Below are 25163 nucleotides of genomic sequence, written 5' to 3' on the forward strand. Positions count from 1 at the left end.
AAATCATGCTGAACACATTTACATATTGAGATGCTCATCTCTCAGTAGTTCATCTTTGCAGGCTTAACAAATCAACCAAAGAAAAATCAGACATAACCCATAAAGCGATTTATTAAAAAGGATGGTTAAAAGAGTTTTTATATTTTTTTATTTAATGGTCTATTGTACCAAGAGACTGACTGCACACAGTGTCACCAGTCTGTTGATCATCCCCACACTTCTCATACAAAGTTAGACTGCGTTATGTAATAAGATCCCAAAAACAAATCTCTAACCTCCTCTCCATCATTTAGTACGACAGTTCCTGCCCGCTCGACCACAGCAAACACCATGACAGCGCACAGTTCACGCCTGACAGACATCGTCATGTTGGCAAAAGCTGGCAGCTGATGCATGAACTCCAGGAGTTGTTCTAGAGAAAAAAAATGTATAAAATAGATGATAACCTGTGAATATATATTGAGAGGTAACTATTTACACACAATATTCTGAAGAATTTACAGAAAACTCCTGACAAATACATATTAATGACCTGACAAAACCTGAGAAAGATATCACTTATAGCATAAAAACTGTAACATATTAGGTAACCTTTAGCTTTTATGTTAGTCATGTCCGATGACGCATCCTTTCTAATTTTATAAATCCTTTCTACCCTTGGAGGGATTAGGTGTCACATGACTGTGAGCACCTTGTATAGGGAATGGAAAAGAACATATAGTGGATTATTGACAAAAAAGGCTGTTTATTTGGAAAAAAACATTTGCATATATCTACAACTGGAAACTTAATTGGGAGAATCTCATCTGGGATATTATACTAGTTGTAAGAGCAGGGATCCAAGGCTGCATATTGGAGGGTGCAGATGAAAGAGTAAGGACAGAGAAGTAATAGTAACTGATATAGAATATTATTCTTAAAAAGCATCTAGGTTACAGAAGATAGTGTATTTACATGAAGCCATGACTTTGCCAATTACTTCTATGTTATGTTTTCTATGAAATGCTTTCTTTAAATTATATTAGCTTATATTTCAATTTTTTAAAATACTTTCTTAACTTCAACTTCTAAGATGGACACTTTTAGGAGATGGAAGAACGAAATTAAAAGAATCGTGAGACCAGACTGTCCATGGAAGGAACATAATGTGTGCAGCGATGAGATCCTTACACAGTAATTTGTAGGAAGTCCATAGAAATCCTGGACTGCAGCACAGATAAAATAAAATGCAAGGTCCTGGGACCGGGGGTTATTACTTATCACAAGGACATGGATCAGTTGCAAGGTAAATTCACACTACAGTCTATGACTATACATATTGATGCGGGTTTTCCATTTATCATGTTCCAGTATTTCGAGTAGTTCTAGTGATTGATTCCAGGATCATGACCTTTACCGGAGACATGCGGATGTCAGCAACAAATAGGATTAAAAATGGAGGATGTCTGTCACTGCTGGTAACAAGGCTTACCAATGTCATCATCTGTCCGGTCAATGGGATCTTTCTCCAAGCAGTCACGCACAATGTCTCGGCTCATTAAAGGGTCGGATGCTCTCTCAATGTCCTCTTCATCGTCGTCATCTTCAGAGTCCACAGCAGTCTCTGGTAGCCCACTCAGGTCCATATCTCCGGGCTCACTTTCTGTGGCCTGATTAAAAGAACAGAAGGAAAGGTATCAATAAAAGATTCTACAGTGGCCGTGAATAAATAAATCATATGGTTTTGCCTTAAGGCAGGCAAAACCTAAGAGTACAACAAATACAGTAATTATTGTCTTAGAAGTGATATATGCATATGTAGAGAATTCCCAAGTTTTACAATAGCAGGCTGATTTTACAGAACAGAAAAGACTGCGTTCCAGTGCCTAAACGTAACCATCATTTCTGCACCTAACCCAATAAATAATACTGTAACAACTTGTAACCTTACAAAGCAAAGCCTATCTACAACTACATAGGGGGACATTTATCAAAGCATTTAGTAGTTTTATTTTTTTTCTTAAAGGGGTACTCCGCACTCCTTGACATCTTATCCCCTATCCGAAGGATAGGGGATAAGATTTCAGATCGCCGGGGTCCCGCTGCTGGGGACCCCCGGGATCTCGACTGCAGCACCCACCTGTACGGCTTCTTCCTCACACTGGCATTGCTTGTGGCTTCGGATCCCGACCACAATGGCGGAAGAGCGTGACATCACGACTCCGCCCCGTGTGACGTGACGCCCCGCCCCCTCAATGCAAGCCTATGGGAGGGGGCGTGACGGACCTATCTGCCACTGCCAAACTAACTGCAGAAATTCTGCATCATATCTGCCCTGTGTGAATGCATCCTTAGTATAGTATGCATTTGAAGGCTAACAAATCGTTTTTCCTTTATTTAGTTGATGCTTGTGGGTTCACAAAGACAGAAATTTCCTAAAGCCTGCTAAAAAGTATTTATCCGGTCCATCCGGATGTTAAAATATAGTACAGCCTTGAGAAATTAAATGTCATACTGTATGTGGTTTTTCTTTTAGTTTACCATGAACCCTTGCAAAAACAAGTGATATCAGTTCGTAGTTAACATCCACAGACTTCCCTGACACTGAAAGTGTTGATGAAACATGAATGACTTAGTAATAATATTCTAGGAAACAGATGACCGTACTCCTCCTGCAGACGACATAATGGACCAAGGTCCTACATATGTGCACTAGCTGCCACAGAGAACTAATTCTATCACGTCCTTCTAGAACAGTGATGTCCAAACTGTGGCCCTCCAGATGTTTCAAAACTACAACTCCCAGCATGCCCGGACAGCCATCGGCTGAGAGTTGTAGTTTTGCAACATCTGGAGGGCCACAGTTTGACCATAACTGTTCTAGGTAGTCATGGGCTGCAGGACCTTAGGCCAAAGGCTGACTTTCCTAGACCCACTCACCTGTCAAGTAAGTATTATCATTGATAACAGTATAAGAAATAAAAATGAAAACTATTTTGTTAGAAATATATGTTTTTCTTCATTTCAATGAAGCGTGTGCAGTCTACCTCTAGATGGCTCCTGACTGAGTGGGACGAGGTTCCTTTTGAGGAGATCGAGGGGGCCCCAGCGTCTGATCACCCGTGATCAGCTACTTATCCCCTATCCTGTGGATAGGGGGTAAGTTAATTCTGGCTGCAGTACCCATTTAAAGTGCAACTGTCATCTAACCTGCACACAGCCTCTGTACTGTGTGCAGATTGTGTATTAGGCAGTGTTTTTACCTTCTGTCTGCCGTCCTTTATTACCCCAAAAAACTATTTTGATGGAAGCCACACACAGCCGGATAGGTGTGGCCGGGGTTCGCAATGCCCCGCCGCCGCCGCCACGCCTATCCCCTGCACGTCAGCGCTGAGACTGCTGTTTGATTGACACACAGGTCCCAACGCATGCGCCCCTTCGCTTACCCCCTGCGTGCGCGGCAGCGTGTGTTGTCATGCTCTGCTGTTCAAAAAAAATGTATTCAGATGTGCACCCTTATTATTACTGAATATCTAATAGTGCCCGCTATCCTCTTATTTCTTCTTGCTGTGCCAGTGACCAGAGACGTGCTCTCTGTTGCTTCTATTCCCAGTGCCTAGAGGCAGAGAGGAAGCGCGCTCCCTGCCTCTAGCACTGGGCATGCGCACTGAAGAAGTTAAGCGATGGGAGCGAGCGCTTGCCATGACGACACGTGTCACGGTGCACACAGGGGATAAGCGAAGGGGCGGATGCGTTGGGACCTGTGTGTGAATCACTGTATGTGGCTTCCATCAAAACAGTTTTTTTGGGGTAATAAAGGACGGCCAACAGAAGGTAAAACACTGCCTAATATACTATCTGCACACAGTACAGAGGCTGTGTGCAGGTTATATGGCCCAGATTTGATGACAGTTGTGCTTTAAGAGTAAAGTATTTTCCATATTTCCTTATTAGCCATCCTCAATTCTTTCATGAAGGCAAATAAAAGATTACATCATCTCTTTCTAAATACAGAAATCCCTTGAGGCTTTTCTTTGGTTTTGCAACGGCAATGCCCACCATAGATAATTGCTTTATGGCAACATGTGATCATATCCAGGAAGCAGCTTCTTGCCGCTGCTAACCAGAGAATACATTATAGAATGCTGCCAAGGTCTGTCCTCAGCTGCTCCTGGAACAGGCCATGATCTCTGTACCACACAGGTTAAGTAATGATTATTACAGTCAGGTCAAGTCACAAGTACAGTGGAAGGACGCTCTTTACCTTACTTAACCGTCTACCATGGTAATGCAGTCAGCAATGGCGAAGAAATCATGGTAGGTATTTCTAGCACTGTGCTCTGCATGAAATGGAAGCTAGAATTCTAACCAGCCAAGTGTCAGAATAACCTTGAAGAGAAATGCCATTTTCACATGGAAGCTTGTTGCACCAGTATTTGTAAGCCAAAATCAGAAGTGCGTCTAAAACGCTATGTTGGACCCACCAAGCCAAAATCAGAAGTGCGTCTACAAATTCTTATAAGTACTGACAATATGCTGCCATATAAAAGTGGTTAAGAGCTGTATAAGACTAGCTTACATCACAATTGTGCCTTTTGGGACATATTAATATATAATGTTGGCAACCTATCAAAATGGAATGCTGTTCAAGCACAGAGAGGCCCCACAGACTTAGGGTGCATGCTCACCACGTTTTTGCTATAGAGTTCCCGTATACAGTTTCAAGGTAAAAAACGTACACAACCATAAAGAAAACCATATGTCAAACGCATCATCCGGTTTAGTCCGTTATGCATCTTATACGGTTTTGTCTTTTTTTTTTTTACCCGTACCCAAAACTGCAGACTACCACGTTTCTTGGTCCGGGTGAAAAAAACGTATTAAACCGTACACGTTTTTTTAACATGGGAGTCAATGGGAGCCGTACAGAACCGTATGCGCGTACAGTTCCATCCGGGTTTCACCATACGGTTTTTGACTTTGCACAGTTTTTTTTCTTGGAATTTCAATCAATCAAACTGTGAAACTTTATTCAAAATGGAGTGAAAAGTTAAAAACATATACAGTATTTTCTTAAAGAACGGATGCAACCGGACATCATTTTCCAAACCGTACAGTTTTTAACCATACACGGGTTGGAATTTGTACACACGTTTTGATACAGTTTAGTCAGGTTTTGAGGAATCCGTTTAAACCTGATACGGGAACTGTATTGCAAAAATGTGGTGTGAATGCAACCTTTAATGGCTCGAAGTTAAAGGGGTATTCCAGGAAAAAAACATATTATGGCTCCAGAAGGTTAAACAGATTTGTAAATTACTTCTATTAAAAAATCTTAATCTTTCCAATAATTATCAGCTGCTGAAGTTGAGTTATTCTTTTCTGTCTGACAACAGTGCTCTCTGCTGACATCTTTGTCTGTCTCGGGAACTGCACAGAGTAGGAGAAATTTGCTATGGGGATTTGCTTCTATTCTGGACAGTTCCAGAGACACGTTTCATCAAAGAGCACTTAGACAGAAAAGACCAAATCAAATTCAGCAGCTCATAAGTACTGAAAGGATTAAGATTTATTTCATAGAAGTAATTTACAAATCTGTTTAACTTACTGGAGCCAGTTGATTAATATATATATATATATAATATATATAAAGTTTTTTTTCCTTGATAACCCCTTTAAGGGGTACTTCGCCCCTAGACATCTTATCCCCTATCCAAAGGATAGGGGATAAGATGTCAGATCGCCGCGGTCCCGCTGCGGATCCCCGCTGCGGCACCGCGCTCTCATTACAGCACAGAGAGAGTTCCTTTAGATAGGGGATAAGATGTCTAAGGGCGGAGTACCCCTTTAAGGAATAGGCCCATTTTGGCCTTAAATGGGTACTCTCATAAAAAAAAATAATAATAATTATTAAAAAGATTATGTTAAAAAAAAATGTTTCTAATATATTTTATTTTAAAAAAAATAATCATGTTTTATGTGTTTTTTTTTTACATTTGTAATCCTGGCCACTAGGTGTCACCCTACATGGCTCAGGATTACTTTTCCTCCCCTCATGTTCAGCACGTTCGGACCAACGCTGGCCGGGCAGCGTGGCCAAGCGTGGTCCGAAACGCGCGTTCACATGAATGAGGAGAGGGAGATACATGGCGGGCGGGGATATTTAAATTTCGCACGCCGCGCGTGCACGAGCGCGGTGCTCGTGCTCTGCCTGTTTCCTATATAGGCAGAGAGAGAGTACAGCACTCGTTCGCGCGTGGCACGCAAAATTTAAATATCCCCGCCCCCCTGCATCTCCCTCTTCTCATTCATTGCAGCGCGCGAGCTGCAGGAAAGAGAGAGAAGACGGGCGGAAGCAATTCCCGGCCAGGCTTCAGATGAGATGACGTTGTGCCTGCCGGGACCGCCCACTTCCTGTCCTCGCCAGAGAGCTCAACTCTGAGCTCCTCCAGCCGTTCTAGAGAAGGTAATTTCATGGGGATTTGGGCAGAAATAAAGACAGGGATAGATGTAGTTAGTGTCAGGGACAGATGGGGAGGGGGAATAGGGAAATTTAGTTTAGTGATAGCTACTCTTTAAGGACCAGGCCAATTTTATTTTTGCATTTTAATTTTTTCCTCCTCGCCTTCTAAAATCCATAACTCTTTTATATTTCCATCCACAGACCAATATGAGGGCTTGTTTTTTGTGTCACCAATTTTGCTTTGTAATGACATCACTTATTTTTACATTAAATATACGGCGCAACCCAAAAAATATTTTTTATCTGGGAAAATTGAAAACTGCTATTTAGTAAGTTTTGGAAGGTTTTGTTCTCAAACTATTTTAACAAAATTAGTATGTTTGAAATTGCCCTATTTTGACCACCTATAACTTTCTAATTTTTTCGTATACAGGGCGGTATGAGAGCTCATTTTTTGCGCCGTGATCTGTAGCTTTTATCGGTACCACTTATGCTTATGTTTTGCTTTTTTATTCATTTTTTATTTATTTTTTTGGAATAAAATGTGACAAAAATGCAGCAATTTGGGACTTAATATTTTTACGTTTACGCCGTTCACTGTACGGGATAATTTGCAATATATTTTGATAGTTCAAACTTTTACAGATGCGGCGTTACCAAATATGTTTATTAATTATTTATTTTTACACTTTTTGGGAGGTAAAATGGGAAAAATGGATGATATACGTTTTTATTGGGGGAGGTGATTTATGAAATGTTTTAACTAAAAAATGTTTTTAAATGTTCACTTTTTTTAATTTTTTTTACACTTTAATAGTCCCCATAGGGGACTATTTATAGTAATCATTTGACTGCTAATACTGTTCAGTGCTATGCATAGGGCGTAGCACTGATCAGTATTATCAGTGATGATATGATCTGGTCTGCTCAATCTCGATGAGAGCTGAAGACTCCTGTAGATAGAGGCAGGTGAGGGGACCTCCATCCACCATTATGGATGATCAGATCCCCGCGGCGGTGCTGCGGGCGATCCGATCATCCATTTAAAGTACCGCATTGCCACAGATGCCGTGATCTGTATTGATCACGGCATCTCAGGTGTGAATGGTGGACATCCGCGCGATCGCTGATGTCCGCCATTACAGTCGGGTCCCTGGCTGCTGATAGCAGCCGGGACCTGCCACGCATTAAGTAAACACTGGTCCGGTGGTCATGGCGGAGCATAAACGTACGTCATGGTGCGTTAAGTACCATGGCACCATGACGTACATATACGTCCAATGTAGTTAAGAGGTTAAGGACTAAGTTCTGGTCATTTTCTAAATGTAAATGTGTTTTAGGTCAGACTCAAAAGAGCAGCAAACCATGTTTTGAGTCCATTACAAAAGATCTATGCACTCAGAAGATGATCCATATGTTGTCAATAGCTGAGTACATTCGAGCCGCTGAAGTTTATGAGGCCTGTGCCTTTCTGAGTGTGGATACCTCAGTATAACATTTTGACAGGCTGCCTGTATATGTGCCTCGAAAGCCACAATCAAAAATCTATAAAATCTATCAAAAAAAAAAAAAAAACAAGAAGACTAAGACCAGAAAGAAAAGGCGCTTCCAAGTGTGATAGACAAAGAGCAAAAAATCATTAAATACACTGTACAAAGCTCCAATGATGTCAATCCACCCGCCATACACAAGAGACCCTGCAGGAGCTGAACAAATGATCGGTCTGTCTCATTCATTTAACCAAGTCTGTCTGTCTCTTTCTTAATAAGCATTATTACCATGCAAAATGCTCGGCATACAAAATTCAGAAGGGGCATTAATATTTAAAAAGGTCTGTTATGAGATCAATGCTGAGAGCCATCTAAAGATGCCATGTCATGATTTATTCACGTATGAAGAAAACGTCTGTGTTATTTTCCCTCCACACTTCCCAACATCACATGACTGCCATTAACGTCTGTGGTAATGTTAATACAAGATGATGGCAAAGGAAACAAAATGAGGAAAAACATTTTTTACAGGGTTATTTATTAGTTATTAACAACACAATTTGGCATAAGGGAACAATCCTAACCATTAGCCCTGGTCTACATTACTCTTGGTCTTGCACACTGCATATACATGAGGGTATGGGAAAAACATAATACATTGTAATTGAATGTTTGTGCTCCCTGCTTTATAACAACCCTTTAAATGGCTATTAACCCTTGCTCCAGTGCCTACTACCACAACCTGGGAAGCACAAGCATCCATCTTTATTAAAAGCACATTAAACCTATGACTTTCACCTATAAACTACAAAGCAATAAACTGAAGCACAGTACTCATGAGGGCCACACCATAATAATGTATCTCAATGTATGTATTTTCAACAAGCTCACAATATGTTCCTGCAGACGTCAAGAGCATGAAATGAAAGCTACCCAGGGTGTATTAGCCTGGGTTCATGACGTGCTAAGACTTTGTCATAGTAACATTTCAGCCATAGTCTCTGGGGACTGCGGTCATGTCTGTCTATAAGGACATGGCATATTGCTAGGATATTCCATTACTTTATGATTGGCAGGGGTCCAACCTCTAGAATTCCACTAATCTTCAGGAGTTTGAAGTGCCCAATGGCCCCATGATATTTTTTTTCCCACGCAGTGTAGTGCCCAGCCACCCACTGTGGAGAGGACTGCAGCACAGCACTACTCAGCTATAGCTGGTTGGATGGGACTGCTTTTATGGAAAAAAAGACTGTGACAGTACTATGGTCCGCTCATCTCAAGATGAGTGAAGATCCTAGAGGCGGGACCCCTACTCATTTTAAAAAGTGATGACATATGCAGGAGATCGAATTATTCCTTCAAGGTACATTCACATGCACAGGATCTGCTGGAGATTTGATTTGGGAGTTTTGAAGCTATAGATTTTAATGTAAACTAAATTGAACCATTAAAAGCTGCAGAAGATCCTGTATGTGTAAATGTACCCTAAGGTTAGCCCCATGCCATGTTTTGCTGTTACTACATATTTTCCTACCCATTGAAGCCAACGGGTGGGAAAATACACAGCAGTAAAGTACGGAATGTATGACTCTACACTTAATGTAAAAAGAAGCCTGCTGTTATAAGAGAAAATAAAAAGGAGAGCGGACAATGTCTGGTGAAATCCGTTCCTAATGGTCTATTCTAAAACACCAACATTTTAGTATCAGGGCTTATTCATTCCTTGAAGAGTGGTGCAGTCTGGCCACATTTCTTTTTTCTTTAGTTTATACCATATTTATTGCAATGCGGCTAAGGCTAAGGCATCACGTTTTCAGCCATACGGGACCGCATACGGCTGGGGGGGGGGGGGGGGGGGGAGCTAAAACTGGGCACTCCTGTATCCATGCCGCATGTATGTAATGTATTTCAATGAGCCGGTTTTAGGACCGGTGGGAAAACCGCATACGGGGCAAAAATGAGCCGACCGGAGTCAGCATTTCACTCTGGTTGGCTCATTTAAATGAATTACATATGGACGGCATACGGCAGGGATACGGGAGCGCCCGGTTTTAGCTCCCCCCAGCTGTATCACTGACAGAATGTACCTAGGGTTGCCACCTGGCCAGTATTTTGGCCACCCTGCATATATAAAAAAATAAAAATACCGGCCATGCAACCAATCCTCCAACTCCCGGAATGTTGCACCATATACTACTATACCAGTGTTTCCCAACCAGAGCACCTTCAGCTGTTGCAAAACTACAACTCCCAGCATGTCCGGACAGCCAACGGCTGTCCGGACATGCTGGGAGTTGTAGTTTTGCAACAGCTGGTGCAAACCCTGTTTGGGAAACCCCGACCTATACTATATACTACTATATAGGTAGTGTAGCTTTCCTCTCGGGCAGCTGCTAAGCCACAGGCTGTATCAGGGAATGCTGGGAGTTGTAGTTAGTATCTAACTGCAACTCCTGAATTTAATAAAAAAATAAAAGCGATCAAAAATTCACATCAAAAGAAAAAGTAAAAAAAAAAAAAAACTGCAGATCAGGGCACAAAAACTGAGCCCTCATAAAGGCCCGTATAGGGAGAAATAAAGTTATAGGGATCAGAATAAGACAACAATTCCCCCGCATACGTGTATCCTGTGATGTCACACATACATATAATTAATTATGCAAATTAGAATGGCCAAGAAAGGTGGCAACCCTAAGCGTAGCCTATTTATCACTGAGAGATACTTTCCTTCCCATGTTACAAAGCTGCAAGCGTCTTTAAAAAGAAACTGACTCAGAACGATTACCACCAGCAAAAACATAGATTTCTTTTTGCATGTTAATGAATAGTAGATGGCCGGGCAGATTTTTCGGTGTAGCAGAAGTAGGGCTGCACCGCCTTCCCCTGCCAGGCCCTTTAGTTCACTGGAAGCTGGCAGAAAGCGTCTGACAGACCTTCCTAGTACACTACATCTGCCAGGCTTGGATTCAGGCTCCCGGTCTGCACGCACCAATTTAATTACTAGCAGATTCTCAATCTGCCCACAGACTGTAAGTGCAGGACAGCGCTATCCGAGCCATCTGCCAGCGCAAGATGGGCCGGAGGAGGCTGCAATAGCTACTAATCCAATCACTACTACTACTTTTCACTTCTTAATGGCCACATTAAAATAGAACACTCTATCCCTTTCAATGAGTATCTTTTGTTTTTAAAATATATCTTTAGCTAAAATTAGCTTGGACCAGTTTCCAAGTAAAATGATGCAACAACAGAGATAATGGCCCAGATTTACCAATCAGTCTGAAGACAAAAGTAGGTCTGCTTTTTCCATAGCAACCAATCACAGCTCAGCTTTCATAACTTAAGCTCTGGTAAAATAAAAGCTGAGCTCTGATTGACTGTTATGGGAGATTGGTAAATCTGGCCCAATGTGAACAACACGAATGGTTGCATGTGCCCTACTACACACAATCTGCTGACCATCAAATCCTCTTCCAGGTCTACAGACTGGGTATATACAACGCTCAAATAAAGGGGACACTTAAACAACTCAATGTAACTCCAAGTCAATTACACTTCTGTGAAATCACACTGTCCACTCAGGAAGCAACACTGATTGACAATCAATTTCACATGCTGTTGTGCAAATGGAACAGACAACAGGTGGAAATGATAGCAATTATGATGACAATTAGCAGGACACACCAATAAAGGAGTGGTTCTGCAGATGGTGACCACAGACCACTTCTCAGTTCCTATGCTTTCTGGGTGATGTTTTGGACACTTTTGAATGCTGGCCGTGCTTTCATTCTAGTGGTAGCATGAGACAAAGTCTACAACCCACACAAGTGGCTCAGGTAGTGCAGCTCATTCAGGATGGCACATTAATTCGAGCTGTGGCAAGAAGGTTTGCTGTGTCTGTCAGCGTAGTGTCCAAAGCATGGAGGCGCTACCAGGAGACAGGCCAGTACATCAGGAGATGTGGAGGAGGCCGTAGGAGGGTAACAACCCAGCAACAGGACTGCTACATCCGCCTTTGTGCAAGGAGGAGCAAAATTACCTCCAGCAGGCCACAAATGTGCATGTGTCCACTCAAGCGGTCAGAAACAGACTCCATGAGGTTGGTATGAGGGCCCGACGTCCACAGCTGGGGCTTGTGCTTACAGCCCAACACCGTGCAGAACATTTGGCATTTGCCAGAGAACACCAAGATTGGCAAATTCGCCACTGGCACCTTGTGCTCTTCACAGATGAAAGCAGGCTCACACTGAGCACATGTGACAGACGTGAAAGAGTCTGGAGACGCCGTGGAGAATGTTCTGCTGCCGGAAACATCCTCCAACATGAACGGTTTGGCGGTGGGTCAGTAATGGTGTGGGTGGCATTTCTTTGGGGGGCGGCACAGCCCTCCATGTGCTTGGTAGCCTGACTGCCATTAGGTACCGAGATGAGACCCCTTGTGAGACCATATGCTAGACCTCATGTGGCTGGAGTGTCAGCAGTTCCTGCAAGAGGAAGGCATTGATGCTATGGACTGGTCTGCTCATTCCCCAGACCTGAATCCGATTGAGCACATCTGGAACATCACGTCTCGCTCTATCCACCAACACCCCCTTGCACCACAGACTGTCCAAGAGTTGGTGGATGCTTTAGTCCAGGTCTGGGAGGACATCCCTCAGTAGACCATGCCCAGGCGTTGCAGGGAGGTCATACGAGCAAGTGGAGGCCACAAACACTGCTGAGCTTAATTTTGACTTGTTTTAAGGACATTACATCAAAGTTGGATCAGCCTGTAGTGTGGTTTTCCACTTTGATTTTGAATGTGACTCCATATCCAGACCTCCATGGGTTGATAAATTTGATTTCCATTGATCATTTTTGTGTGATTTTGTTTTCAGCACATTCAACTATGTAAAAATGAAAGTATTTAGTAAAATTAGTTCAGTCATTCAGATCTAGGATGTGTTATCTTAGTGTTCCCTTTATTTTTTTGAGCAGTGTATATAGGGTAGCCCAGGCACTGGTAGTATGGCTGCTAAGATTTGTTCTTGCCACATATATAAATGTGTTTATTATTTTATGTTTCTAGAAACTTTTTATAGTAAAATGTCTGTCAATTACTGTATTTTTGTATTCACTTTACAAATGACGTGTATGAGCACAGCCTTACAATAGTCATTAGATCACCTTAAAATCCATCCAACATCTGCTTGTGAATATTGTGATGAGAACACAGGATATAGTTTTTAAGGACATCCTAACAGACGCGAGGTCCATCTAGAGATCTAACTATAGCACCACAAGTCTCATGCTCTAAAGACAACATTATAATAACAATTCACTAGCATGCAGAGAACGGTCATTCTTCATTATAAGTTGTATGGAGCAGATTACCTATAGTTCAAAACAACAAAAAGTCCAGATGGAAAAGGCTGTGGGGGAGATTTATCAAACCTAGTGCCAAGGAGCAGTAGAGCAGTTGTCAATAGCAACTAATCAGAACGCTTCTGTCATAAAAAAAAAATAATAATAATCTGATTGGTTGCCATATTAGCATTATGATTTCTATTTTATTGGACATCGTGGCCAGATGTGCCTCTTCTATAATCGAGCTTGTCGGGGGGTCCATCAAGGTTTGGATCATTATATTGGCATGGCAGTGTGAACACATCCAGTGAAACCGTATGTAGTCCTGTCCGGTCTAACAAAGTACAGTAACCTTCTAATATGGATCATTGAGAGGGCATTCCAAACATTCTCACCTACAAACTACCATAGATTATGTCAAGAGTCCCAAAATCTATTTTTGTAGGACATATTAAGGAATAGGCGATCACTTCAAGTAACTACCAGCACCATATTCCTGAAACATCATTAGGATACGTTCACATTTTGCAGTTGATTTTCTTACCCATTAAATTCAATAGGTAGGAAACTCAGCAGCAGAAACTATGCAGCAAAATATGCATGTGTGAATCTACCAAGACAATTTTGTGTACTCTGAATTAAGACAATAAATAGTGACCCAGTTTATGACTGCACATAGGTATGACATGGCCTCTTACCTGGTAGATATCAGACAAGCTGCTGCTCCCAGAATCGCTAGTGATGCTACATCCTGAATGACTGGAGGACACCTGGGTCACCTGTGGATGTAGGCTGTCTGTAATGTGCAACTTGGTAAAGTCAGCAGGGAGCTGAAAGAGAATAGAGAATAAGTATGTGAACATTCACATCTTCACACAAAGAAACATTCCCATTAGAAATAGGATTTATTTAGAGACATTCAACAATAATATAAATGACAGCATAGCATCTGCAAGCAAAGCAAGGATGAGCAGCTCAATGGATTCATCACGCAGAGAACACATCCCTGCACCTGGATTATTGATGGTGTGGATTCCATGAGACTTGTATAGACTCTTACATATTCAGAATTCCAGTTATTGTAACACAGACAAAGTGTAGACAATTCCTGCAACTCCATAGACATGCTTTACTTGTCAGTACCTGTGGGTTACCATAAGGGCTTATTCACATTGCAGAATATTTGCCTTTTCTGCGTAAGGCACTATTGACTCAAACAGACGGCGCCTTGACCGCTCACGAATTCCCCGTCTTCATAGACAGCAGTGTCCGAAGGCATGATCAAAAAGTATACTACATGGTATAGGTTTCTGGGCTATTCTATACAGAGGCATGTAATAAAAATAACACATAAGGGGCAGGGGGGAAGTATACTGACGTATACCAACCAAAAGGAGGCCAAGAGGAAACTTTTGGCCTCCACTGGGCTAATGGCGGTCTATGTTTGTCATTTACCCTGGGAGCTTTCCTGGTACATACAACAAAGGTACAAGGCAAACACAGTGAAAGCAGTCTAAAAAGGGAGAGGATAGAGAAACTCTGTAACAAGTAGTTATATTTTTTATATTGGCAAACATGAGGCATAGTGGATTTTAGTTACTGCAGGAATAGTTGTTACGATTATGAAAAGGGGAAAGAAAAACACAGAGAATAGGGATAAGTCACCTCACAGAATTGAGAGTTTATAGAGACCAGGGAAAGTCAGGGGTTGACATTTTTGGCACGAGTCATTCATTATATAGTTTCAGACAGCTGCCCAATCCCCATCCCCTTCTTGTTGTGAAGGTAACCTATGCGTATCCACCACCGATCTCATCATCTCAATGATAAGGAGGATGTGGTTAATTATGCGGAACGCAATCACTGGCAATTATCAGTGTGCCGCTATATAGATGGGCATCAGCAAGATGGTATTATGATGATAAAGACGCTGAAAGGAACAGCTCATTGCCATGTGTCACAAGCCTATAATCAGGCAGTATTCACTACCCTGAATTACCTCGCATCAGCCGCCAGCCCTCCCCCACCTGCTTCACTTGTTACCAATAAATGGAACAGCTGCATTGACAAAGGCCAGCTAAAGCCAAGCCACAACATGTAGAGAGGTCAGAGTGTTTACCCAGAACCAGCAAAATCTACGTCCAGTATACAGAACAGCCAGAAATACAGGGATTGCCACTGCTGTGTTCTCTCTCCACTAAAGTGCACTGTAGAGTACTATTAGTCCATGTTCACACGTCCAGAATGTCCGCACAGAAAATATCCTTGCGGACATTCCGGAGACTGCAGGCGCCAGTATAACATGGATGGTTCATTCTTTCTGCGAACACTGAACAGGTTCATTCTTTCCGTGGACTTTCCGTGCCAGGAACATCCAGCTCGAAATTCCGCCGTATGCACACCGCAGCAGAATCCCATTGAATACAATAGGACTCTGCTGCTCAGGAATCGCCAGCAGAATTCCAATGCAGAAATTCCGGATGTGTAAACATGGCCTTGGAGCAGTGTCTACATATAGTGTCTTTCTCCTTTGATTAAAAAAACAGTTTTGGGGACATTGCTAAAAAAAAAAAAAAAATGAAAAAATAAAAAGATTTTTTTTTTATTTATTTAAAAAAAAAAATTTTAAGCAATGTCCCCAAAACTGTTTAAGGCTATGAAAAAAAGCTTCTTTAACGTTATGCTCGCATATGCCAACAGGAGCGTGAAGGGATTGAACACAATGTAGATTTTTACAAACTATTTTAGGGGGACAAAACTGAACAGTATTAGCACTAGTTGAAAATCCCAATACATGTTCTTTTTCAGATCTTCAATATCGATACCCTACTGTTAGGATAGGCCACCAATATCAGATCATAGGGGTCCATCTACTGGCAGCCCCAAGATAAGTGCTGTGGCCTGCTCGCAGTTTACCAATCATAGCTCCATACAGTTGGTAGTGACTGTTCTTGGTATTGCAGCTCAGTGGTTCGCCCAATACCGCTCCATGCTTGGACATGAGGCCTTAGGAGCGGTGTGAATATCTACCTGTAGGCAACTTTACATATACTAGCTTTGAAACAAAATGGCCGCTGTGTTTTAGTGACACACAAGCTCGTATGATGTATGTCTATTTCTTTATGAGACATGTTTTGGACAAATCCCTGGTGCTATTACCGACAGGATCTGTGTGTCAGGTTATTAGAAGCCACTAAAAGCGCAGACTTACTTTTATGTATTTTATTGGCATAAGTGTTAAGCTTATAAACACAGGTCTCCATGTCATTTATAGAAATACGTCATGGAGTAGGATTTCATATTTCTATACACATACAATGACATTTTCAATTGAGAGATAAATCTCCAATAAAATAGACAGTAAAGCTATATACATACAGAACCTCATGGCTAAAGCCTTTGGGGGAAAAGAATATGAATAACCCACTTTAGGGCTGAATTTTATGTGCAGCCTTTTTATTTCCCAATAGTGAGTAATGAAAATGAAGTTCCATTTCTAGGTAAGGCACTCACTGTGCTATTGATCGTCTCCAATTACTTTAATGATAATCATAAGTAACATTTTTATTACCGCTATTACTATAATGAGTATGCACCTTTATTCTACCCTATAGGAGATATGACAGCCAGCAATTGACACTATATAGTGTGTTGAGGATTTGGGGCACAAGTAAAATTCAGGTATTGAGCTGCAGTACACCCACCCATCATGTTTTGCACTTTCAGATAATATTCCTTACACAATTTATAGTTTGCATTACTGCTGCAGCTTTTTTTTTTTTTTAACAGTAAAATTAATGGGCCCTTAAAAGATTTCAGCTCTACTGCTGCCTGGGCAATGGTTCTGCCATTTATCTCCAGGACTATGATTTCATCAGGTTGGCACAGCGCCATCTTGGCACTCTCTATGTAGTATGCTATTATATAAATACGCCGCGTGTCTCAGAGCACTACAGGAATCTGTACTTTCTGTTTTCCTTTATAGAACAGCATCTACTATAAGATGACTTTTTTTATGAATAATACTTCGGTTAACTCTATAGTCACAGTGCAGGAAGAATTTTACAAATATATAGACAAAACTTAGTGTGGTGCATGGATAATAAACTGGAGTAATAAAGTAAAAGGTGTGTAACTACTGCCACAAAAGGAACAGACGTGCTGCCCTATTCTTTTAGTAAGGCCACACTATACCTTCACCACTCCAAGATATCCCAGTTGGGAAGATGGAAATCACCCCCCAAATATTGTTTTGCTGCTACTTCAAATACATAAAAACTCGTTTAATAAAAAATAAAAACACAATAAACCAAGGTTGACACACTCCATAGATTTATCATTAGGATTCTGGTTATCCATTTACCCCCATGTACAGGACATGGTCATTACAAAGCCTTCAGGTGAAATGTCATTAGATTACCACAACCAATTTCCTATCCAAATTTACTATGTGCTTAATGTACTATGAGGACGGCGTTCAGCCATTAGGGAGGAACCAGACACTTAGAAGAAGAGTAAAGATTATGTCCATTTATCATCTGCTATAACGCGTCCTCACTCCCTGTCTATGGATAGCAGCATTAAAGAGCGCATCAGTCGCAGGGTTCAGTGATTTAACAGCAGAAGTCATTACATGTAATTACACGTAACAAACTCATTTCCATTGATCCTATTTAGAGGGATAATTCAGAGTGACAGGTTACCAACATGGTAAATTGTGATTATCATTTCTTACAATATTCCCATACAGATGGAAAGAGCATTGGCTAAAGGAATACAAAAGCTTTTTAGAAGAATGGGGAAAAGGTAGTACACACAAAAAGGAAGATCTTCTACATATATCTGTAAAACTGGGCTCCAGACAACTCAATCCTGCACCACTGAGCACACGGCAGCCCATTGGGTTATTCCTGGAACATTCCTTTATTCATTTTAAATGTAATCATTAATATTTAGCAATACACCATGAAAAGTCTGGTTCTAGAGCTCCTTCTACAACTTACACTGGCCATCATACCATTTTGCAAGGTGGTTTCTGATGATGGAAACTCCCATGATTCCAAGGTCAGTGTACATGTGCCTATAATAAGAACACGCTGGATTATTATTTCAGGGACAATCTTCCCTCTAGTACTGAATAATGTTTTTATTGGCTTGTTTTCTCCTTAAAAGACCAGGTTATAGATCATTGTGCACTTTGGTAACTCTGAATTATTAATGCATGTATGGCTTTCAGATGTCGGCTTCCCAAGCGTCATACTGCTTTCCTATTGAGGGATGGAATGATCATGTGTTTCTTCTATGAAACATGTCACAATATTTTGTACAGTAAGTATCTGTGTTACAGATGAAGGCAGAATCCCTAAAAAACTAAATCATACAGAACCAAGCAGTTCTAAACCCCTTCTATAATGCTGTTCTTAAAGTTCAGTCTATTTCTCCAATATCAGACACATATTAGGGATAATTTACTTAGGAGCCAACAGAAGGAATTACTTTTTTATTCTCTAAACAAAATACAATAAAACCTCTTTGAGACAACCACCCAAAATTGCACAAAAGTTGGTCCTCTAGGGATGAGGTCTCAAAGAATGCATAATAAATGGTGGAACCGAAAATCCACTGAGATAGAAGCAGGGGAGCTGGCCTCTATAATATATATTTTATATACATAAATTAGCAAAGCAGAATAAATCTTGACAGGACTCCTTATAAAGAAAGAGTCCTGCCCCACAGTACATGATTGACAAGCTATGTGAAAACTGTCAGTGTGAGTGGGCGGGGTAAGCAGGACTCTTGCTGTCTCCCCTAGGAGTCCTGACAGAAATCCTGGCCCAGATCATATAAATACATATATCACAGAGCCGAGCTTCTCTCCATCCATCATTTGCGGTTTTCAAATAGGGCTGAATAAATCACCTGACAGGTTTAACTTAAAGGGAACTGGTCCCTTCTGATGACAGGTTCTTGATAAATACATTCAGTAAATGTCCTTATTACCTATAAGTATACTTTTGCAGGAGACTTAAAGGGGTTATCCACCATAAGGTGATTTTAGTACGTACCTGGCAGGCAGTAATGCACATGCTTAGGAATGATCTGTGCTGGTCTTGGGGGTAAATGGCTATGTTGTGAGATTACCAGAACACTGTGGCTAGCTTTTTGTGAACTTGTATTTCCTGTCTGACTTTTCTTTTTTTGGTTTTCAATCAGGGTGCCTACAGCTGTTGCATTAGTTGCAGATTGTTCCCTCTACCCATTGAAGCAGACAGGCTCCCTGTCATCAGCTACTAGTGAGTCAGATCTCGGCCGCATTGCAACCTGGGAAAATTCTGAGACAACAGTCATTTTGTATGCTGTTAAAAATAAATATTGGGGTGAAAATCACAGAAGAATTGTGAGAAAACCGTCACACACAGGTACAGACACTATATTATGAACTACACTAACTTTACAGCCCCTGTAGCATAGTCAAAAAAAAAAAAAAAAAAAAAAAAAAACTGGAATACCCCTTTAAGCACCTACATTAACTCAGTCAAGAATGGGTTGAACAAGGCTATGTTCACAAGCAGGAATGTCTGCCGGCAGATTATGGGATTGCAAAGTAATGCGTCATCTCATAGATCGCTACGTATTCCAAGCAGTCTCCGCACAAAATGGAATTTCCATGCTGGAAACATCTGGCACAGAAATTCCGCCCTGTGCACAGAGCAGCAGAATCCCATTGAATTTAACGGGACTCTGCTGCAGCGGAATCTCCATGCCATATTTCAATTCAGCATCCAGCACGGAAATTCTGCCATGTGAACATGTCCTAATGGATAGGGGGTTTGGATTGAAGCCAAGAGCACCAGTGAGGGTCAATGCTACCGGTAACAGTAAGTTATTTGCTAGTATGAAAATGTTTTTATCACTGTATTGCTTTATTTACCATGACGATAGAAACGTTATTAAACCAATGATAACATACTACATTCATACTATATACTACAAGGGAAATCTACTTCTAGCCTTGGTTCATGCATAGCAGTGCACTTGGTCAGCATATTAGCCAAAACCAGGAGTGGGTCCAAAACACAGAAAAAGGTGCAAATATCCCCACTCTTAGTTTTTCTTTGTGTCTGTTTCACTCTTGATTTTGACAATTCGAATCAAAATAGTACTTGTGAACCCAGCCCTACATTTAGTAAATGGGTTTTGAGAGGGTATTCCCAGATGAAAGAAGACGCAAACTCTTGTAATATTTTTTTTATCGGACTAGCTTTTGGGGCTTTTTCTAGTCAAAGGCATTTCTGAGCTCATAAGCAGAAAATACACAGGTTACAGCTCACAAATATGCAGGGGTTAAAACATATGTGGAAAAAGAGGTATTGCAAGATTCTGCAACATTCTATGATTTTGCTTCTGCATCACTGGACTAATATGGCTACTACAAACTAACAGATTAAAGTAGATGAGGAAATACAGTGCAGAAGGTGCAGACACCATAGAAACATATTTAGATGAGAGAGAAGAACATGCCTCAGCTTACAAATACAAAACCGTTACAGATTTGGAGAGTATACACACAGCACTAACCTACTTCAATACAAATAAAGCTTGAAGTCTAGAGAACAAGACCACAAATTTAACAAGTAAAATGGTTGTTCCTTGGTGCAGACCGTAACGTCACTGGAAAACAAAACTGAATACATGCCAAAGTAAAGTCTGCCCCATGTGGAACAGCAGGGTCTGTATACGATAATGCGTCACACCAGGCACACCATTAAGGTTTCCATAATAAACTGTAGCACTGTATAAAAAGTGATAGGTTTATGATCCATTGCAGGCAAGTGTGTGGCATGGAGCTGAAAATCTGGCCTAAAATAAACTTTGCCAGGACTGCAGCAAGAGAATCAATCACTTCATTCCGTACAGACCACAGTGCTCTTAGAGTCAGCACTTCGCTGTCACTACCAAGCAGTGCTGGTTTTGCTCCATGAGACATGAATGTTTTCATTGATAAGACTGCTCGCCATTCTATATGTGCAGGTCTATGCTGGTTATAGGGACAGATAATTATAGGCTACCCAACTTTAGGGCACCAGGATCTCCTCCAAGACTAATGACCCTTCGCTTTGTGTGTCTGTGACTATATCTGATGACTACACACCCGAGTGTTCTAACACACAATACCTTTGTATCTGTGCTGAAGATGAATCTGTGGAGCAGCTTATTACTGAAAGGCACATAGTAACCCATTGTCTAAGGTTAGTAATATGGACAGTATCATGCCTGATGTAAGTGCTGGTTAAGTAAATCTGCACTAGTTTAAAGGGGAACTCCACCTCTAGACATCTTATTCCCCTATCCAAAGGATAGGGGATAAGATGTCTGATCGTGGGGGTCCCTCAGCTGGAGACCCCTGCCATCTTCCTGCTGCACCTGGCGTTCCTTTAGTGCGTTAGGTGCAGCGCCGGAGGCTCGTGATGTCATGGCTGGGCCCTGCTAGTCACGTCACGTCCACGCCCCCTCAATGCAAGTCTATGGGTGGTGTCATGACAGCCATCACGCCCCCTCCCATAGACTTGCATTGAGGGGGCATGGCCGTGACATCATGCGACTCTTCCCTGCATTGCCAGTCATCCAGCACAGAGCGAAGTTCGCTCCGTGCACCAGATGTCTGGGGTGCTGCAGCCAAGATTGCGTGGGTCCCTAGTGGTGGGATCCCCGCAATCAGACATCTTATCCCCTATCCTTTGGATAGGGAATAAGATGTCTAGGGGCAGAGTACCCCTTTAAGGATCCTATTACATGACTTTATCATCATGCGGCATTGTTTTATGAACGATCACTGAATTGTTTGTGTAGCCCTTTACTTCCATCACTGTCTACTGCACATCCTCTTACACAGGGAGATAAGACTGGTAGAATGGTGGGGATCACCAAATCCGACACACACCCAGTCAATGGAGCTGTTTGTGTCTGGAAAGCAGTCCCTTTATTTTTGTTGCTCTGAATCAATAGAAGGGCAGGACAACGTAAACAATGCTGGTGTGAAGCTCGCCAAGCCTCTGGATGCACCCAGTGCTTTCCTTTCTGGCTATGTCCAAGCAACTGGCTGGACTTATCGGATATTGCTAAACCCAAACAAAAGTGGTTATATACCTTCTGTCTCTCAACAGAGATCTGTGACATCATGTCCACATCAATTCTGAGCAACAGAGAATGGTTTAAAATGGACCCTGGTATACAGACCTAAGATGGTACATTGTATGAGAGGATAAAATAACTTCTTTGTTCTAAAGGTAAAGTAAACATAGGTGGTGAAGAATGCAGCAATATACACAATGGAGGAGATTTATCAAAACCTGTTCACAGGAAAAGCTAATCAGTTGCCCATAGCAACCAATCAGATCGCTTCTTTCATTTCTCAGAGGCCTTTTCAAAAAATGAAAGAAGCAATCTGATTGGTTGCTATGGGCAACTGCACCACTCTTCCTCTACACAAGTTGCGACAAATCTCCCCCAATGTCCCCGTTTCATACAGACTAATGAGAATGAAATGTTTGGGTACAGTGACTGCCTGCAGTCTAGAGGTCTGTTTCACATCTGTAGAAAAGCAAGGAAATACAATAGACAGAGAGCATGCTAGCTTCCTTCCATTTACACAGAGAACCTCTGACCTTCAGACTCATATTTCAGTCTCTTTGCAGAAGACTCACAATCAGTATGTGGATTATTTTTGGTATCACGTTTCTGCATATTCTTCGCTTCTAAAATATCGAAGACAGGAAAGAAAGGTATGCAGATGTAACCCTATTGACAAGCTGCTTCCATTTATAAGTGCATTAAATGTCACCTGGCAATGTTATATGGACTCAGCGGGTACAGGAATCAAAGCATTACACTATTCTACACCCTTAACTCTAGTTCTGATCCTCAAAATCCAACTTTGAAAACTGGTTGGCAATATAATAAATGGTGTATTTGTTCTGTACAGTATTTCAGAACAACGCTGTGAAGTCCTCATAGATCACACGAAGCTACGTTATTTGTGAGGGATTATCGCAATGAATTCCGATTCCTTTTCATTCAAACCTCTTGCCATTTGAATTAAACCATTGTTCATAGGCAGCAAAGCTTCAACCGTGACCATTAATTTTCCAGAAATTATGCATACACAAATGCTTAGACTCAGAATCCCTGCAAGGTTTATTCCTTCATGAAATTCAGCTAGGTTGGTCACCATTAGCATAAATATCAATGAAAGAAGTCTTGTAGATCTGACTGCTTTATATCTTCATTTCACACCTACACAATTCTCAAGGTATGCTTGACATGGGGGTATGGATTTACCAAAAAATGTGGCCTTGCAGGAGGTGTGGCTTAAATATGAAAAGACACAAAAAAAAAATTCTACTTTTTGGAGCACATTGTGTTTGCTGTAAAAGTATAGCAACTAATAGAACCAACCAATCACAGCAAAGCAGATATTCCTTTTTGGTAACTTTGCAAAGCCCTTTACAACGCAGCTCTGCATTTGTGGAGGGAAGTTCAAATAAGGACTGAAGCACTCTCTTGTCACTCAGATATATGTTGGGTTTCTGTTATTTTTGGGCACTTTAAGAGGCATACTAACATGTGGCTGAGAAAAGCTGGGCAGGCACCAATGCAGATAGGCGAGGGTTAATTAGCAGATATGTGCAGTGGAAAGGTGCAGAGAGTGAAGAGACTCCTAGGGGTGCTAATCATAAGTCCAGAAAATATTGTATGCAACACAATGGTAGAAGGAAGAAGATTGCACTCACCAGTCGGAGGTAAAAAAACATTTTCTTTATTGGATCTTGCTAAAACATGCTGAGGTGGGGGTAGAGAGATGCGGTCAGCATAAGCCTCGGCCGGTCAGTCAGCTTATACTGACCGCATCTCTCTACCCCCACCTTTAGCATGTTTTAGCAAGATCCAATAATGAAAATGCTTTTACCTCTGACGGGTGAGTGCAATCTTCTTCCTTCTACCATTGTGTGGCATTCTAATCTGTCTTTTGTCTTCCATGTTGAATAATGGATGCCTAGTAGTTTCTTCACTTATTGGGAAGATATATTTCTTCTCATGTATCTACACATGACTACAGATCTGTGTTATCTATGTACTCTTCCACCATCCTTTGTTTCTTTTCTGCACCCCTTGATATAGTTTATGCAAATTCCAACAAAGATTAGAATGCAAAAAAGGGACTCAATCTATACACTAAATACTATTTATCAATGATATATCCGTCTTCAGCTTAACACCTGAACACATGGGTACCATTAAAGGGGCTGTATACCAATTCTAAATATACTTAAACATAGTAAGTTGTAATCAACTAGCACCGACAGACATGTGAAGTGGTTTCTGATCTTCTAAGCCGGGTGTTGCTAAAAGTAGCATACCATTACCATACCATACCATTACCAAAAGCAGCATACCATTACCATACCATACCATTACCAAAAGTAGCATACCATTACCATACCATACCATTACCAAAAGCAGCATACCATTACCATACCATTACCAAAAGTAGCATACCATTACCATACCATACCATTACCAAAAGCAGCATACCATTACCATACCATACCATTACCAAAAGCAGCATACCATTACCATACCATTACCAAAAGTAGCATACCATTACCATACCATACCATTACCAAAAGCAGCATACCATTACCATACCATACCATTACCAAAAGTAGCATACCATTACCATACCATACCATTACCAAAAGTAGCATACCATTACCATACCATACCATTACCAAAAGTAGCATACCATTACCATACCATGCCATTGCCAAAAGTAGCATACCATTACCATACCATTACCAAAAGTAGCATACCATTACCATACCATG

The 25163-nt window shown here is 41.3% G+C and overlaps 1 protein-coding gene across 13 annotated transcripts in view; it reads right to left on the minus strand.

The window, feature by feature from the left end:
* Positions 1-25163, minus strand: part of RAPGEF2 (Rap guanine nucleotide exchange factor 2) — a 294507-nt gene that overhangs the window by 26056 nt on the left and 243288 nt on the right. For all 13 annotated transcript variants that reach the window (XM_056561584.1, XM_056561566.1, XM_056561557.1 and 10 more), the window contains 3 exons: positions 13977-14108; positions 1472-1649; positions 276-412 (listed from right to left, as the gene is read on the minus strand). In XM_056561584.1, coding sequence (XP_056417559.1) covers positions 276-412; positions 1472-1649; positions 13977-14108 — 447 coding nt within the window. The remainder of the gene's footprint in view (positions 1-275; positions 413-1471; positions 1650-13976; positions 14109-25163) is intronic.

The sequence above is a fragment of the Hyla sarda genome, chromosome 1 (assembly GCF_029499605.1).
Source record: "Hyla sarda isolate aHylSar1 chromosome 1, aHylSar1.hap1, whole genome shotgun sequence".
NCBI lineage: Eukaryota > Metazoa > Chordata > Amphibia > Anura > Hylidae > Hyla > Hyla sarda.